Source organism: Chelonia mydas, chromosome 11, assembly GCF_015237465.2.
Source record: "Chelonia mydas isolate rCheMyd1 chromosome 11, rCheMyd1.pri.v2, whole genome shotgun sequence".
NCBI classification, from domain to species: Eukaryota; Metazoa; Chordata; order Testudines; family Cheloniidae; genus Chelonia; species Chelonia mydas.
This window is the reverse complement of record NC_051251.2, coordinates 18,853,658-18,873,317: the sequence shown is the minus strand read 5'-3', so window position 1 is coordinate 18,873,317 and position 19,660 is coordinate 18,853,658. Positions and strand designations below refer to the sequence as shown.

Here is a 19,660-nt window from a genome sequence, read left to right as displayed (position 1 = left end):
ATAAACATTCAGATTTCTAAGTAAAACTGAATCGCATTCCAAATCGCTGGACAGACCAAAATCACTCTGCAAGCTGAATAATTAACTTGTGGCTTAGTTTTTGTTGCCATCTTGTCCTGTAAAGGAAACAAAACCATTTTAGTTTGATTACCAAAAAACTTCAAATTAAAACGAAAAAAGCACCTTTCTCAACTGAGAGAGGGGAAAGTCCTCTATAGGTCCTGAGGACTGTGGGCTGTTATACAAGGCTGACAGCCATTTTTCTTCACTGGAACCAGAAGTTCTCCCTTGAGATCCGTTTGCAATGTGCAAGCTGAAATAGGCTTTGGCCTTTCAGGTTACATCAGACACTGACAACTGCTGGGCCGATTTCAGCTGTTTTTGTCTATTCTGTTGAGAGTTGATAGTCCTCCCCAGATTTCGGGAGAAAAGAACATAAAGAAAATGGTCCTCAGAAATTACACATGATAGTAATCTGAGAACAGGAAAAAATGCGGAAGGCAAAGAGGGGAGAAGAGTTCAGTCCAAGAAATTCCCTGAGAAACCAGTTTAGTTAATCTTTCTGTGGAGATAAAAAAAAAAAAAGAGAGAGAGAGAATGGGAGAGAGAGCTTGTTCTTGTTCTATTGTTTTCCAATAGAAAATCCCTCTTGCTTTGTCAGATTCCTACCCTCAGATCAGAAAATAACCTTAAGACAATTAGACTCTCTTTATATAATTTTTAAAAGTTTTAATTTGTTCTCATTTAAAAACGTTAAATTTAGGGAGATCTGTCTTGAGTTCTGTAATTGTACTCCTGAGTGCCTTCTGCAACAAAAAATTGAAATTTCTGCGCACGATATTTTAAAATTCTGCAAGTTTTATTTGTCAATAAATAAATGCAGAGGCTTCAGCATGGCAATGGGGAAGGGCTGCATGCAGGTGGGAGATCACCTTGCAGCCTCCCCACCCCCTGGACATGGACTCAGCGGTGAGGCTGCACCCAACCCTGATAGCACAAGGCCTGGGCCTGCCCCATAACACCCTGGGGCTCTGCGTCAGGTATATCAGGTGTGGGGCAGGCAGGCTCAACCAGGGAGGATCCAAGTGTGGAGGGGCCCAGTGTGGAGGGATCCAGGTGTGGGGTGAGAAGGTTCTGTGCGGGACAGTCTGGGTGCAGACAGCTCAGTGCTGGGTCTAGGTGTGGGAGGATCTGGATGCATAGGCTCGTTAGAGGGGTTCCTGGTGCAGGAGCAATGGAACTCTATAGGGGCTTCTAGGTGAAAGTGGTTGGGGCTCAGCGGAGGGGTCTGGGTGGAGGTCTCAGAGGGGGATCTGGGGGAGTGGGGCTTGGTGGGGTGGGGGTCCGGGTGCAGCTAATTGGAGTCAGTGGCATGGGGGAGTCTGGATGTGGGGGATCAGGGTGGTGCAAGGGGCTGGGGCTTGTCAGAATGGGGGGTTTGAGTCCAGGGAGCTCAGTGGGGGGTGGTTTGGGTGCAAGGGAGGGGTCTGGAGGCAGGGGGTCTGTGTGCAGGGGGCTCCAGATGCAGGGGTTGCGGTTCAGTGCAGTGGGGTTCGGGTATGGAGGGTGAGGGTGGTTCTGGGTGTACAGGGTGAGGCTTGGCATGGGTATCTGGGTATGGGAGGTCCGGATGCATGGGGGTTGGGCAGATAGGGGAGCAGTTCCCTGTACAGTGACCTCCTCCCCCCTGCAGCTGAGGAGTGATGGGGGCAGGAAGCAGGGGAGGATGCTGAGCTTCCTTCAGTTGGGGGAGGTTTCTGGGGGTGGGTCTGACACAGCCCCAGCCACTCCTTGCAGGGGAAGAGGAAGTCCCGCCCTCTCCAGCCCAGCTGGGACTAGTGGCTGATTTTCGCTCCAGGTAGGAGCCACTGACTGGGGTGTCCCCAGCCCTGCGGTGATTTACCTCTCTGCCAGCTGCTCCAGGTGCCTGAAACAATGTACCTGTTCAGCCAGTGAGTGGTGCATGACTGCTCTTGCAGCTTCCCTTTGCTTCCCTGCAGAAAAATGACTTTCTGACAGGAAAGCAAAGAAATCTGCTGGGGACATGAATTCTGCGCATGCACAATGGTGCAGAATTTCCCTAGGAGTAGTAATTGGCTTTGCCACAGACTTCTTGCGTAGGAGTTATTTCGCCTCTCAGTATGTAGATTTTTACATATAGGACACTGGGATACTGCCTATCTCAAAAAAAACATGTATTGAGGGTGACCTCATGATTTGTGCACCACTGTGAGCTCCTCAGACAGAAGACATTATATATTTAAGTTATTATTCTTTATTAAAATTTCATTCACAGGATAGATACTGCATAGGCAATGACTTTACAAATGGGAGGGTAAATTCAGATTGCTGGTAGGATTTACAAACATTAAGCCCCAAAGTACCAATGTGAGATAGAGGGCTGCTCTTATTATCATTATTTATTATTATTATTACCAACATTTAATCCAAAAGTTTAAAAATAGGAGTCCTCAGAGAACTTTTGATCAGTGTGTAGGTGTGCATCTTAATGAGGTGTTAACTGGGCAATTAGCTAATTTAAATTGGAAACACAAAGGAGGTGTTGTGGGCAAGGAGAATGCAAATACAGAGTTCTGTAATATGAAATAAAAAGGGTCAAACTCTGTTCTTGTGTATTTCAGTCTATTACGATGATTCAAGACTTTCTTTAATGTATGCATGGTGGTACTTTGTTCAAGAGTGCATGTCTAACTCCCCAATATATGTAGAATTGGTTGTTTGTTCTTTCCCTTCCTTCACCTTTTACCTCAGGCAAGATCATTGTTGGCTAGATGAAAAGAGAATGCTTCTTGGCAGGACTGTCACACAAGCAGGAATTGCCAGTAGGGTTTTTACCAGGAAGTGCTCTCAATGTTGGAGCTTAATCTTCTCTTCCTCTTCCCTTTGGATCTGAAATGGTAACAATTTATTGACTTACAAGGCATGCTGTGAGGCTCATTCATTTACCTAGGCTTTTGGAGAAGAGAGAGGGTTATGAGAAGAGCTAGCTTTTGTCAGTAAAGTGTAACATGAGACCTTCTCATTCTTATGGGGGCGTTATTCCTACCATGTCACAAAGCAGGAGAATGTTACAATAAATAGCTTAATTTTTTCTCTGAAGCTTGGGTTTGATACTTATATAAGTGACAGTTCCTCTATCCAGCCCTGTTTTGTTGTTTTGACAACTGAATGTCTTGGAGGAATGGCTTCAGAAACCACATCCTTCACATAGTAAGGAGTCATCCATGTGGCTTGATGGAAATGAGGTGAAATGCCGAGGATGTGTGAAGAACAGAGGTGTTTGGGGGAGTCTGTGAGCTGTTCTAAAAATCAAGTGCTCAGGCCTTCTTCTGAGCCTCACTTTGAAGCCATCTTAAAGCTGTAAGAGCTACCAGTGGCACAGAATATCAGGCAAATCAAGTGTTTATACTTAAAATTTAAGTCAATATAGCTGTGTCAGTCAGGGGTGTGAAAACACATGCCTGACCATGATAACATTGCCACCTAACCCCGAGTGTAGATGTAGTATGTCAACATAGCTAACTTCGCTTAGGGATGTAGAGTTCCTATACTAACAGAAAAACCCATTCCATTGGTGTTGGCTGCATCTACATTATGGGGTTATGCCAACTTCGCTATACCGACATAACTGTCCCCTTAGTCCTGGGTCCTTAAAGTTGAAGAACACAAGTGAAAAGAAGAATAATTTATTATTTGTCTTTTTATATCCACAAATGAATACAATGTTACATTTAGAGTTGGTCAAATTTTTATAATCAGAAAGCTTTTTTAAAAAGAAAAATGGCTTTTCGAACAACGTGGAAATTGTCTGAAATTTTTCATCAAAACAAAATTAAAAATTGTCAGTTGTCAATTCTTTTGGTTCTGCTTCCCCCTTCCTTTTCTCATTTTTTCCCCCAATGGAGAATGGGTAGGGTGGACATTAAACAAACAAAAATTCAGTTTTTTTATTAGAAAATATTTAAATTTTTTTTGCAGCCCTTGTTCTATTTTGATAGATGCAATAATTATATAGAAGCTTATAAGAAAATATGACACCTTAGAAGATTGAAACCAGATTTTTTGGCGCAGCTTATTGCAAGATTTTTTTTCCCACGATACACTGATGGAGGCCTGAACATCTTACATGGGAAAAAGCTTAGATATTAAGGCCTTATTTTCACTAGGAAAAAAGATATGTTTTTAACATGTTTTAAAATCCTAGTGTAGACAGGACAGGTAATAGGTTTTAGCTAGCTGAGGTAAATCCTAAGCTCTCCCCTCCTGCAACCAACTAACAAGTGTTCAAAACAAACCTTTTTCCTTGTGTAGGATCTCTTGCATTGGGCTTCCCTGTATTATTTTTTACCCATATTTTTAGTGAGGCTTTTTCTTGGCTATAACAATATCCGATTTGAACACTGACTTTCTTATTATGGGACAAACCTTATTTTGACATGTGAAAGTGATTGAATGTAGGTTGTTAAAGCTCTAAGTTTTAAGGAACATCAAAAGATTTTGATACATGAAAAGAACTATAAACCTAAATATTTTTCTTGCATCCTGGTGCTTTCCTTTTCCCTTTGTCTCATCTCAAAAGGCATCTAATCTTGAACTAGATATGATCACGGCTCCTCTTTGATATTTTGTTTCACATAGTTTAGTCCTTTGGAAGAAGTTCAGATTTTTCCTATTTTCTCTTAACTGTGCTGTTTTAACAATCCCCAGCATGAAATTTGTTTGATCACTTATCATTTGCATGATTAGAAATAGTTGATATGAGAAAAGAGAACATTTTGTGGAGTATAAGAACAAGCCAAACCAACATTACTTGTGACAAAAATATTGGAATCATTTTGTAGTGCAGCCTCCCATCAGTCTGTAGCAAACAACTTTTCACTTTTGATTTTAGTAAAACTGCTAAATTTTTGTTTCTAACTTGTGCAAATCAATGTCCTCCTATTTAGTTTGCCATCTTCTCCTCGAATATTTACTAGTATGATTACTATATATCCGTTCTGAACTGTGTGTTTTTCTTAAACCCGAAACTAGCATTGCTCAATATCTGTTCTATCTGATCACCTTTCTTTGTTTGCAACTCCGTATTGGTGTGTTCTTTTTTTACTAAAAATTAACACTTACAAAACACTGATATTTGATGGATGTGGGATAAGGATAATTTATCTGTGGAAGATTATCTTTGATAGATATATCACTGAAAAGAAGCAGATTTGTCTTTGTACTGTTAGTTTGCGGAGGCATATTTTATAAACAAAAACTACAGTACATTTACCTCTGCAGTGCTCTGTTTAACTGTAAAGCTGTGAAAACTTTAATTTACATCAGTCTCTTAATGTTGTTTGCGTAAGCTCATCCCTACATACCTACTTGTCTCCTTTGTTTTCGCCTCCTATCACTGAGGTATGGAATTTTTTTGTGATCTGTTCTCTGAAAATCTCAAGTACGTTGAGTAGAACTTCTGTGGTCAACCTAATAGGATAAAACGTCTTTAGTGTTCACATCATTGTGATGTTAACTTTTTAAGTACTGTTTGGTGCTCCTTTCATTTTCATATTTGCATTGTCTGCTTTGTTTCTTTCAAACAAAATGTGTATCAGATGCTCTCCATTTATCTATTGAGACTTGTTTAAATTGTCTGCAGCTGCATGTCAGAGCTACGTTATTGCAAATTAAATCTGCAGTTCTAATTCTGAAGTCCTTTAATGCATAATTTGAACTGAGAATATTGGAGTATGGAATGCAAATCAGATGTACCCACTTCAAATCGGTCTTCGCCTTCCCTTTATATGCTTCCTCTATTTCCCCTTGTAAATAAAGTGTACTTTGATTGTGGGTTCATCCGTTACGGAGGTGTCAGAATAGTGTATTCACCAGGTATCAGACTAGTCATAGGGATAAGTACCTGGTTGGAGATAGTTGAAACCATACAGGAAAGTAAGGTAGGTTCTGGACTATCATAAACAGTTAGGTGAAGGCACCACCAGTTAGCGGCTAAGAATCCAGACAGTTGAAACCTACGGTGGCGAAAGCAGAGGGACACCGGTAAGGGTTCCTATTGTTGATTAGCTGCCCTTAGGGATACAGCAAACCATAAAACCCCCTTACATATAGACAATGTGTTGATTTTAGTGTTCTGCAGTGTAGGCAACTAACAAACTGGACAATGATAATTTTTAGGGAAGCATCTGGCTTTTTGCAGGTGCACTCTTAACAATTTAATGGAAATATTGCTGATCATTATGAATCAGAGCTGAGTATTAAAAGGGTGTTGATGCATCTTGTCAAGGGATGTTAAAACAATGGAATGTATGTTATTAACACTCTGAACAAAATGCAATTAAAATCATAAACTTTGCTGCAAATTAAATTAAGTAAATTTTCATTAGAAGTGTGAAAAGAAATGCCAGGTTGTTGTAACTGTCAATTAAATAGGTTTGAGGTGGGGTTCACCTCACTGAGTGAGAGAGACATTTCAGAAATCAACAAACTGCATTGTTGTACTCTGTGAAAACGACTACCATTGTCTTGCTATCTATTCCCTAAATTACAGATTTAATAAATTGATCTTCTGGAATTTCCCTCAGGTTTTTAACTGTTTAGGTTCTTGTCCGCCTCCAGAATCAATATTGTTTCTCGTTTTGTGTGTGTGTGTGTACACGCTGATGTTTAGTCCCTATGATGTAAAATCAAGACTTTTTTGCTCTCAGTGATTGTCAGAGCAAGTCTGTAGTACCTAGATGCCTTTCACTTCATTTATTCTTTAATTTTGGCAGTAACTGAATAAATTTAGGATGAGGGGAGGGACAGAGAGACTGACTGACTGACTGACTTATTCTAAAGTGATATAGATTAGAGAAGACTCCTGGTTTATCTGCAGTTCATGTAAAGTGAAACCTTGGAGAATAAAAGTGGGAGAAACTTCAGGAAAAGTAAAACGTATGAATAAACTTCTAGTATTTAAAAATAATTAAGATTTAGAAGCAGTGTCAAAAGACAGCTGCAACTGTAACAGTAGGACCATTCTCACAAATAAATTGTTTGGAAAGTGTCAGAAAATTAAAAAGGGTAACTTTATCAAAGATCAGTGAATACTGATATGCTCTGTAGTTATTCATACAACCCCATTCTGACCTCGTGTTTTGTAGTTTTCAGTCCCAGCTTTCTATCTTGTATAAATATCAGTGATCTTACTCAAGTTGCTTTAAAAAAAGATTTTGTTATTTATAGAAAAAACATTTTTTTTTTTCATCCATTAGAGATAAGATCATTCTGTCTTATCTGAAATTTCGGATGCACGTGCATATGTACCTTGTTTTGTTTGTGTTTAAAACTCAAGCTTAATTTTAAAGTAGTAAAACATTTCTCATTCACAAAGATCCTGAGTAACTTGGCCTTAATACACCTGCATTTTTTTTCTCCTTTTATTCAGGGAAGCAGTGTTTTTTAGTCCTACGTCAGCAGCAGTTTAATGTCCAGGCTCTTGTGGCTGTGGGAGACCATGCAAGCAAGCAGATGGTAAAGTTTGCTGCCAAGTAAGTAAGCAATTATATCCTGTTGTCAAAGTAAACAATGGTGGGAACCATGACTCCAAGGGGTTGGGACCATTTTCACACATTAACATCAATGCTTCGTTTGTTTTAAAATGTAGTTATTTAAATTGTCAGTTCACTATTGCGTTGAATACATTACACTTACAAAAGATAAAATAGAACAGAGGCTTGAAATTCATTCTGAACTGCTGAAGCAGCATTCTTTCTTCACAGACAACCTACGTTTACTTCCAAGCCAGCTAACAAAAAGCCTGCCAGGGTTAGCATAGTGGGTCACTTTTTTTATGTTGTGTTGTGGGGGAGGGGCAGGGAGACGTGCACACATACTCAGTCTTTATCTTCCTTAAGTAGCAGATCTGCAGCCTAGTAGAATGTTTTTTAACTAGAATAAATATAATTTTATTTGGAAGAAATTCCATGTTGCAAATTGATTAGTGAGTGGGCGAAAGTTGAGAGTTGCTTTTATGAACCTAATTGGTCTAATTTACTCTTTATTGTTGTCCCTTTCAAGCTGTGCTTTTAATTTTTTTAAAATTTTTTGGCAATGATTAGACTTGTTTCCAATTAACAAGTATGTTATAGCTGTTTACATTTAGTTATTTGGCTTGTATTATTAAGGCTAAACTGATGAATGTGAGTTAAAGGGGTCTTTTCTCCTTGCACTCCTTTCTTAAGCCTGACTGGACTTTCAAGTTTTGGGTCATCTGCTACTTTATATGTCTGTGTGGAAAAGGTGATTTTATAATGGAAGTTTTTGAACTTACAAGTCTTTTAGCTGAATGTCCACAGGTTAAGATATAGAACCAATCAGTAATATGTTTAACATGTGGCACTTGAGGGGCTTCTGTTCAGTTCTTGGCACTACCCATGTGACTGGGAATGTAGCCCCCAGTAATTAGCTGTAAGAGTGTGAAAGCCTTTGATGTGTTAGGGAAAGGAGGGAGGGGGATTCATTATACCATAGACTCCCAGAAGCAGAGTTAGAAGGTTAGAACAGTGCTTCTGGTGATTAGATGCAAGGCAACGGGAAAACAGAGCCAGCAGTGTTTGTTGTTTGGCGACACTTAGTGTTGGCACTACCAGCAGGATACATGATGTTTACAGGTGTTGAGGAGCCAAAGTGAAGTGTTCTGTGTCTCCATATGACAGTCTGTGTTTAGTTTCTTCCCAGTACTTAATAGGTACTTTGAAAGAAAAAGGGCTTTCTCTCCTGCATTCTGTCTATATGATCATCTCCACTCCGGTGGCTTACTTTATGCCAATGAATCCTGCATGAACCCTTCTAGCCCAGCATCCAGCCTTGTCCAGTTTTGCATCTTCAGCTCTGTCTCAGGCATCTCCGGTTGGATGTCCTGCTATTATCTCATATTCAGTCTTTATAAAACTGAATTTCTTATTTTCCTCCCAATTTTTGTCTTCCTCTTCTTTCTAATCACCATAGATACAGCTCCACTATTCTTCCCATTGCCCAGGCTCAGAATGCTGTATCATTTTTGATTTTTCACTTTACTCCTTCCCCCGTGTGCATTCTCATGCTAAATCCTGACACTTCTTCCTCTTAGCACTGCCTGCATTTTCCTCACTATCTCTATGTTCAAAACCATTTTACCTATGCCCTGGCAGTCACTTGTTTTGATTGGTGTAACTTTCTTACTGTTCTCCTCTCATCTCTTTAATCCCACGCAGCCTTCCCACACGAAATTCAAGCACCTTTCCTCACCTTCAAGGTCATCCATAATCTTACCGTCATCACTTTATTAATTTCTTCCTATGCTCTACCTGCTCCTTGTTGCTTATTGTTTTGTCGTCTTCTTCATTCATACTGCTCCCTATGCTTCAAAGAGTCTGCCATTTCCTCTCCATCAATTCCAATCCCCATTTCTACTCCTAGTCTCCTTCCCACAAGCCCTGCTAAACTCATTCCAGGACTCCTTCATACCTTGCTCTCCTCCCAGTAATCCCTTTTTATCTTACCTTACTTCAACTGTTGTTTTCATTGTCTTGTGCCAGCTAAGATTGTTTTGGGCCAGTGACCATTACCTTTTGCAAATGTACATGTATCGTTATTAATAATAACGATATTACTTCCTTGCCTTTCTTGATGTCTTTTTCCTTCCCTTCAACTTGTTTCATCCTACCCAAATATGAATTGAGGAAATGTCTTTTACCTCATAAAATATTTAAGATTTAAATTGACCTTTTCCCCTGTGGCAGCATGTAGATCTCAGCATTCATGTAGTACTTTCACATATATGAAAGAATACCCATAACTCTTGACTCTGAGTTGCCTTGCCTCCCGTGTCTGCAAGCTTGCATATGTCCAAGAACTGTTTTAAACATCTGGTGACACGATACATCTGTGGTTTACAAAAATAATCTAATATCAGATTAACGAGATTCTTGTAAAAATTCTCACAAGCAGTAAACATACTAGTTCCTCTTTTTGGTATTGACATGTGAAAAATGAGAACTTTTGTAATCTGCTGTGGTCTAACAGTGTTAACATACTGTTAATATAATATATTCTAAATGCTTCAACTTTCATGCAGTATTATTCCCTTGGTTTAGAGAGACACTATCTAATCTTCGCTTTTGAAAAGAGATTGAACAACTGTAAATTGAGCTATGATACACTTCTGCTTTTAATTTTTTTAAAAAATAAACAAATTGCTGAAAACAATGTAGTGTCTGTAAAAGATTAACAGCCCTGGAATTGAAGTCCAGAGAATACACAGTGCCATGGGCAATATCAGTTCAAGCTTCCCCTAACTTCCCCACCAAAAAGACTCAGTCCATTTCTGGAGTGGACCCTCTGTAGAAGTAAGGAGGGTACTTGTCTCCTTGCCATTTCCATTAGAAGCTTCTTGCTGCCAACAAGGGTGTTAACCAGTGCAATTAGTAATTTGTTAAAATTTGTAGTCAAAATATTTTGCGAATTATTTTTCCCAGAAGGTATAGGGTGTAGGAGGTGGTGGTGATTTTTGTTTGTTTGTTTTGTTTTAATCCTTTGCTGGGCTTTTCCCTACTTCTCAGTTTGTACCACAGGAGGCCATGTGGTCTAGCAGTGGGGAAATAAAAAAGACTCTGGGTTCTAATTTTAAAATGAGCTACTGACCTGGTGTAACCCTGGTCAAGTAAGTTGGCCCCCTTCTGTTTCAGTCAACCAGCCAGAAAAATGGGTTAAAAAAAATCTTGCTGGGAATTAAATGTTGCAACTGAGCTGAGTTTAGCTGGGTAAATAAATCACATGCATTCAAAATGGAATTAGAAACATTTTACATCATTCATTATCATCTATTCTTCGACCACTACAGGGGAAAGGTCTCTTCTTCAGCATTGCTCCTATGTCCATCATTAAGGCCCCACCAAGTTCACGGCCATGAAAAACATGTCATGGCCTGTGAAATCTGGTCTTTTGTGTGCTTTTACCCTATACTATACAGATTTCATGGGGGAGACCAGTGTTTCTCAAATTGGGGGTCCTGACCCAAAAGTGAATTGCAGGGCGGTCACAAGGTTATTTTAAAGAGGTCACAGTATTGCCAGCCTTACCTCTGTGCTGCCTTCAGAGCTAGGCAGCTGGAGAGCAGTGGCTGTTGGCCGGGCGCCCAGCCAGCAGCAGTGCAGAAGTAAGGGTGGCAATAGCATACTATGCCACCCATACTTCTGCATTGCTGCCTTCAGAGCTGGGCGGCCAGAGGTGGTGACTGCTGACCAAGGCCCAGCTCTGAAGGCAGCAGCGCAGAAATAAGGGTGGAAATACCATTGTGATGGGTTTCCCCCAAGGTGCCACTTGGAACTGGGGTACCACTGAGCCCGCCTGACCCACCAGCCTGGGCTCCCTTTACACTGCACTGATGTGACAGGCCCTCAAGCTCCCTCCAGCACACATACAGGTAGGGACACACCCAGCTGCAGCTATGTAGAGATGCTGAGAACAGTTCTGCCTGGGAAGGCTTCAGCTAAGGAACTGCCCAGCTACTCAAGTGAACAAACACCCTGCTCTGGAGAGTAAACCCAAAATTATACAGTCTTGTGCTGCACAGTGATCTGTACAGCGTAAACTCATGAAATTCGCCCCCTCCCTCAATGTGGAGAGGGAATATACAACAGCTTTTTGACCCAAGTTATAACTCCCACACACTGGTTTGTGATAAAGCAAAAACAAATTTATTAACTACAAAAGATAGATTTTAAGTGATTATAAGGGATAGCAAACAGATCAAAGCAGATTACCTAGCAAATAAACAAAAATGCAATCTGAGCTTAATATACTAAAGAGATTGGATATGAATAGCAACTTCTTACCCTAAATGATGATTTAAGCCAGTTGCAGAGATTCTTAAAGGGCCAGCTTCCGTTGCTTGCAGCTTAAAAACCCTAGGTATTCCTTTCACAGGCCATCCCCCACTAGTCTGGGTCCAGCACTTTCTCCCAGTTCAGTCCTTGTTCCTCTGCTCTTTCCCAGAGTCTCTGTGGGTGGGGAGTCAGTGAAGAACCACGATGAGGTCACTCCCCTGCCTTAAATAGCTTTCGCATATGGCGGGAACCTTTTGTGTCCAAGCTTGGTTCCCATGCCTGGTCAGTGGAAAAACCCTGGTATTCCAAGATGGAGTCCAGTACCAGGTGACTTGGTCACATATCCCTGTAGGGTCACAGCAGCCATGACTTAAAGGCTCTTTGTAGCATTCTCAGGTAGGCTCTCCGGTGGGAGATTATCTTCTTCTAAGACCTATTGTTCTCTCTAATGGCCCTTCCCAGCCAGCTTTCTAGACTGATGGCATTCTGCCTACTCGGCGTTCCCCAGGTGTAAACACATTTGTAATAGATGCATAGACAATATTCCTAACACTTCAGATACCAAAATGATACATGCATACAAATAGGATAATCATATTCAGTAAATCATAACCTTTTCAATATCTCACATGACCTGTCTTGCATAAAATGCATCATAGTTATGCCATAATCATATCATCATAATATCTCTATGAAGAATATGGGACGTAGTGTCACAACCATACTATGCCATCCCTACTGCTGCTGGTGGTGGCACTGCCTTCAGAGCTGGGCTTCTGGCCAGCAGATGCCGCTCTCCGGTTGCCCAGCTCTGACGGCAGTGCCACCAGCAGCAGTGCAGAAGTAAGGGTAGCAGTACGCAACCCCTCCCCTCCCCCTGATAACGTTGTGGAAACCCCCCCACACACACACTCCTTTTTGGATCAGGACCCCTACACTTACAACACCTTGAAATTTCAGATTTAAATATCTGAAATCCTGAAATGTACTATTTTTAAGATGGTATGACCGTGAAATTGACCAAAATGGACGGTGAATTTGGTTGGGCTCTATCCATCATAATGAAAGGGTTGCACACCTTGCATGTTTGAATGAGCTAATGAGAGTATAAAACTACTGGTGATGACTATTTTTCCCCTCTGACTTTATCAGCATGATTAAAACTGCTGGTGCAGCAATCCTCAGTGGCATCACAATCAAAGGTACTGTATCAGCATTTACTGCTGCCTTATCATAAATGAGGTATTGACTCCAATTCCAGGAAAGTTGGTTAGATTTGGTTATTGTAAATTGTAGTTTAGTATTATAGCAGGCCATCAGGAACAACTATAGTTAAGGTTGCATAAGAATTTCCATTCTAATACCATGTTCAGCCACGTGTAATTTGCTGAAAATTTCCAGGATTGGCCTCTCCCTGAAGGTCAATTTTTTTCCACATCTGGGCAACAACAGTTTGGTTGTTTTGAGTATGATTAGAATGGGGTGAAAACATTTCACAGAAAATTCTTGCAACTTTATTTTGAATATCTGTAGCTCTGAAGTGGCTAGAAATACAATTTAAATGTGGCCTAGGAAGAGTCCTCACTGAGCAAAAATGTCTTTTGAGTGTTCCAGTGAAAACTCTCCTTGAATATTATAGACTTGATTCAGTTTCCATTAAAGTCAATGAAAAGACTCCTGTTGACTGACTTCAGTGGGAGTTACATTGGTCCCTAATTGTGTGATTTATAAATCTCTGAAAATTGTATTTTGCAAGTGTGCAATACACTATTATTATGTATAGAAGACAAAGTGAATCTATAAAAGTCAGCTAAATGGAAAATACCCAATACTTTAAAAATGCTGAAAATTAAGTAAAAATGTGGAGTGAAAATCTGCTGGCATTCACAGACCACATATGTATTTATGTATGTTAATTAAGCTTCATAATTAACTTTCACTCCTTGAATTGTACCTAATGTGTTCAGGGAAATTAACTTAGTAGTGTTTTTCCCCATTGCCTAAATTGCATCAAAGGTGATAACGGAAATGAAAATATACAATTTGTGGATGCTAATAAAATATTAAAGTAAATAGCATAGAGAAAAGAAGTCCTCATATAAAATATTAAGTCATTAAAATTAGTCTGGACCATTATGACAATGAAATTTGTTAAAGCAGAAAGAATAAAAAAATACATTATATAAGTTCGTATATCAGTTTGTAGAAAAAAACTATACTCTATCTGATCATTTAAATAAAGGTGGTAATAGGGAAAGAACATACATAGTTAATGATGTGTGTGCAACTTTAACTTTGCCACTTTTTGATTTTAGAATGCCCCTAAGATCGAAACCTTAACTATAGTATAGTTTTTCTTTATGGAATAGTTCATACTTCTTTCCATGAGGCTGATATTAACAAATTAATGCAGTACATATTAAATGAGTTAAAAATTAGCTAACTGCTAGACCTCTTAAAGTAATTTATTTATGGGGAACCATCATCTGACTAGCATGTTTCTTGTTAGGTCCTGCAGGGATCTGTTCTTGGCTCACTGATATTCAATATCTTTATCAATGCGCTGGAAGAAAATATAAAATTGCTGGTAAAGTTTGCAGATGACACAAAAATTGTAGTGATAACTAATAAGGACAGGTCAGTTTTACAGAGCAGTGTGGACCACATGGTAAACTGGCTTACTTGAGCACTGTCAAATGCAAGGTCATACATCCAGGAACAAAGAATGTAGGTCACACATATAGGATCAGGGATTGTGTCCAGGAGAGCAGTGACTCTGAAAGGGACTTGGGGTCATGACAAATAACCAGCTGAACATGCATTTCCAGTGCAATGTAGTGACTAAGAAAGCTAACACAAACCTTGGATTTATAAGCAAGGGACCACTGAGTAGAATTAGGGAGGTGGTATTACCACTGTAAATGGCATTGGTGAGATTATTCCTGGAATACTGTTATGTCTAGTTTTGGTGTTTGCATTTCAAAAAGGACACTGACAAATTAGAAAATTCAGAAAAGAGCTACAAGAATGATTTAATGTCTAGAAAGCCTGTTCTACAGTGAGAGACTAAAGAAGCTCAGTCTAGTTTATCCAAAAGGATGGTAAGAGGTGACTTTATCATGCTCTATTAGTACCTACATGGGGAGAAGATTTTTGATAGCTTCCCATCATTGCATATACTAAGCTAAACAAATTCAGACTAGAAATAAGGTGCAAATTTTAATAGTGAGAGTTATTAACCATTGGAACAACTTACCTATGGATGTGGTTGATTCATTTGAAGTCTTTAAAACTAGATCAGATGACTATAAAAGATATGCTCTGTTTTACTAAGAAGTTGTGGGCTTGATGCAGGAAATACTTGGTGAAATTCTGTGGCCTGTGTTATGCAGATCAGCTGAGACTATTATAATGGCCCCTTCGGCCTTAAAATCCTGAGAATCTGAATGAACTTTCCTGCTAAACTTGGATTCAGAGGCTCAGCTATGGTTAAAAATTGTATTTGTGCAATGTCTGAACATAGCAAATACTTTATAAATCCATTTTACATAATTTTATTCTTGTGATTAGCCAATATTTTATTGGTTGAAGAAATTTTCATACTTTCAACTGGTTAAAATGTTCACTGTATATTGAACACATCTATCCTGCAAATGAACTGTATCTTTGAATCATCACTAACAGTCAGGTACATGACAGTTTTAAATATCTCAATTGCATTTTCTTGGGTCTAATTTAAAGGTGGACTTTTATATTTTTATAATTTAGTAAATAATAATTCAAATAGCTAGTTTTCCCAACCACTTTACACTAAACACAATAGTTTTGGTAGTGATGGAGACAAAGGAACAGAACAATATATAAGTATATATAAATATTTACATTTAAAAATATTTTGTTTTCTATCTAAAGTAAACTATTCAGTAAACTAGCTTCTTACAGTTAGTTCATGAGACCATTGTTCAAAACAGCAGCTAAGAGAAAGTGATTCACTGCGAAGTGGCTATTGTGGGTTTTTGCTTGCCATCTCAAGCTACTGGTGAAAGATGTTATCATGCAATGACTGCCATAATGCAGTCATGTGGTTAAAATAGAAAGTATAGATTAATAGACGTGCAGATAACAAAGAGAAATCTAAGACATTTAGTGGCCATTGTAGCAACTCAACTTTGTCAGCTTTGAGGAAAGAAAGTTACAGTGTAGAGCAGTGGTTTTCAACCGGGGTACGCAGAGGTCTTCCTGGGGGTACATCAACTCATCTAGATATTTGCCTAGTTTTACAACAGTCTACAGCAGAAATGAAGTCAGTACAAACTAAAATTTCATACAGACGATGACTTGTTTATACTGCTCTATATACTATACACTGAAATGTAAGTACAGTATTTATATTCCAGTTGATTTATTTTATAATTATATGGTAAAATGAGAAAGTAAGCAATTATTCAGTAATTGTGTGCTGTGACACTTTTGTATTTTTGTGCTTGATTTTGTAACCAAGTAGTTTTTAAGTGAGATGTAACTTGGGGGTACGCAAGACAAATCAGAATCCAGAAAGAGGTATGAAAGGTTGAGAGCCACTGGTGTAGAGTAAGGGAGTAGGTTGTCATACAGAGGTCCTGTTTTCTGTAGAACAGCTTTATATAGACATAAAGACTAAAAGATTGTGAATCCTGTGTAAATCAGTGTTTTCCTTTGTATTCTAGTTCAGATGCTCTCACATCTTGTAACTTAACTGAATTAACTGCTGATGTAATGTGCATAAATATTGTTGGGTTTAATAGAAGTAGTTACAGTTTTGGTCAGTGTTTGTGTAGCTGATTCAGGTAAGCAGTGTGCATACTAAGGAATTTTACCAAAAAGTTCCCATCTGACCAGGGGGAGCTCTGCCATAGACAAGTTTTAAGCTGCTTTCAGTAATAATACCACATTTGTTAATTAAACATACTGATACCTGTTTAACTTAAACTATAGCTACTTCTATTGAACAGTGATCTCTGCATGCTGGAACTGCCCATTGGGACTTTTAGCAACACTCTTAAAATAGAGCCTCTTTGAGATTGCTCTAATTAGCACTGGGTGTCACACAACCCCAGATCAGAGAAATAACATGGGACTTGTCTACACTTGAAATGCTGTCACACTTCAGTGTAGACACTACATGCATCAACATGAGGGGTTCTCTGATTGGCATAGGTAATCCACCTTTACGAGAGGGAGTAGCTAGGTGGATGGAAGAATTTTTCAGTCAACCTACCATTTAACTTGGGGGGTAGGTTGGCTTAACTACATTGCTCAAGGATGTGGATTTCTCACAACCTAACTTTTAGTGTAGACCAGGCCTTAAAGTCATCTTTGATCCATTCCCTCCTCAACTGTGCTGAGTACAACTCAACCGCAGCTCAAGACCTGAGTTTTTACTTGCATGCTAGATTTGAAGTCTGGCATAAATGAATAAGAACATGATTTGTAGTTACAAAAGTAAATTGATTTTAAAGTAAGTTATGAACATTTGTAAATGAAAGGCTGAGCACATGCAGGAGAAAACTCCATTAAGCTTGATGGATGTGGTGCCTCTGTATGCACACCCGGTTAATTGCACAGCTGTTTGGTTAGAGCAAAGCTGCTAAAGCAGAAGGAGACTGTAGGATTGACAGACTTAATGGCTTTAAAGTAATGGGTAGTGGAGCTTTTAAAGTGGCTCCAGACTAAGAAGCTTTACAGCACTTTTGTAACTAACCATTTGTTCACAGCAAGGAACCTGCAAACTCTTTTATCAAAGACTGCAGAGTTTGTAAGTTGTGCTAGGTAAATAGCTAAAAAGCAACATTAGAGCTAAAAAACCAACCAATTAAATGTTAAATTGGTTGTATTTCACATATATTCTATAAATATTTTCCTTTTAACCTGTATTTAGACATTATTGTTAATACAAAGCATGAAATGTAGAGGATGTACAATGTGGTCAGTAAACCTCACTCTTGGAGTTTCCAAACTCTTAAATATTGATGTTTGCTGCCTTAGTGGTACATCAATGCTAGGTATTTTTCATTCAAATTCTATACTGTGGTGGTACTTATGTATGTACTAAGTGAGAATCAACTGGTATCATAGGTTACAAAAATAATTTACTATACATATAGAAATTCATGTGTGTGCATATACATTTAATTTCAATAAAGAATAATTGGAATTATTGTACATTTGCTAAGGCTTTGTCTACACTAGCACTTTTGTCGTCAAAACTTTTATCGGTCGGGTGTGAAAAAAACATACCCATGACCGACATAAGTTTCACAGACAAAAGCGCTGGCATGGACAGTGCTATGTTGGGTTACGATTAGAGTTCTTTGTCACCTTGACATATTAGTCCCAACTAAATATATACAAAATGATGGGATTTAAATTAGCTGTTGCCACTCAAGAAAGATCTTGGAGTCATTGTGGATAGTTCTCTAAAAACATTTGCTAAATGTGCAGTGGCAGTCAAAAAAGTTAACAGAATGTTAGGAACCATTAGGAAGGGGATAAATCAGAAGACAGAAAATATCAGAATGCTACTATATTAAATCCATGGTATGCTCACACCTTGAATACTGGTTGCTCCATCTTAAAAAAAAAAAAAAAAAAAAAAAAAATAGAATTAAAGGTACAGAGAAGGGCAACAAAAATTATTAAGCCTATGGAATAGCTTTCATATGAGGGGAGGTTAAAAGACTGGGACTTTTCAGCTTGGGAAAGAGTCTACTAAGGGGGTGGTTATGCTAGAGGTCTATAAAATCACAAATGATGTTGAGAAAATGAATAAGGAAGTGTTATTTACTCCTTCACATAACACAAGAACCAGGGGTCACCCAATGAGGTTATTAGGCAGCAGGCTTAAAACAAAAGGAAAGTACTGCTTCACTCAACGCAGAGTCAACATGTGGAACTCATCGCCAGGGGATGTTGTGAGGGCCAGAACTATAATGGGGTTCAAAAAAGAACTAGATAAGTTCCTGGAGGATAGGTCCATCAATGGCTGTTAGCCAAGATGACCGGGGATGCAACCCCATGCTCTGGGTGTCCCTAGTTTCAGACTGCCAGAAGCTGGGAGTGGACAAAAGGTGATTGCTCATTCAATGATTGCCTGTTCTGTTCATTCCATTTGAAGAACCTGGCCTTGGCCTCTGTCGGAAGACAGGATCCTGGGCTAGATAGACCATTGGTCTGACCCAGTATGGCTGTTCTTGTGTATCATTATAAAGTCATATAATTAACTAAGATGTTAAAACTGACCCATTTTTGCCTTTAGCTAGTTGTAATTCTTTTGATGCTAACCTTAAGCTTGGAGAATTATAATGCTGCAACTTGCCAGTGTTACTTTGCAGTCATTAGTTTTTCATAGAATTTATTGCTTTTATGTAAAACCACAATGGACCAACCTGAGTGTGAAGTAAGTTGCATGTGGAGTACACAATACAACCTTTCTCTGCAACAGTATCTTCCAATTCCATGCTAATCAAAAGGGCAGACTGCACTATTTAAATAGGAGTGCCCTCATTAAATAAACAATACAAGGGAATGATGATTTTTTAAACAAATATGGGTGCATATGAAGATTAACTTTTAATTCCTATGGGATTCATGTGTTGGTTTAATTGAAAGAGGAAAGACCTGAGAGCCAGGACTTGTGGGTTCTATTCCCAGCTCTTCTGTTGAGCTAAGTGACTTTCACCTGTCAGTTTCTGCATCTGAATAATGGGGCAACTGCTTACCTACTTAACAAGAGTTTGTGAGGCTTACCTTAA

General features: G+C 39.0%; 1 protein-coding gene across 2 annotated transcripts in view; it reads left to right on the top strand.

Moving 5' to 3' along the window:
* The window catches only part of DARS1 (aspartyl-tRNA synthetase 1), a 67,570-nt gene that overhangs the window by 11,662 nt on the left and 36,248 nt on the right, over nucleotides 1-19,660 (top strand). For both annotated transcript variants that reach the window (XM_037911997.2, XM_037911998.2), the window contains one exon: nucleotides 7,451-7,553. In XM_037911997.2, the coding sequence (XP_037767925.1) occupies nucleotides 7,451-7,553 (103 nt within the window). The remainder of the gene's footprint in view (nucleotides 1-7,450; nucleotides 7,554-19,660) is intronic.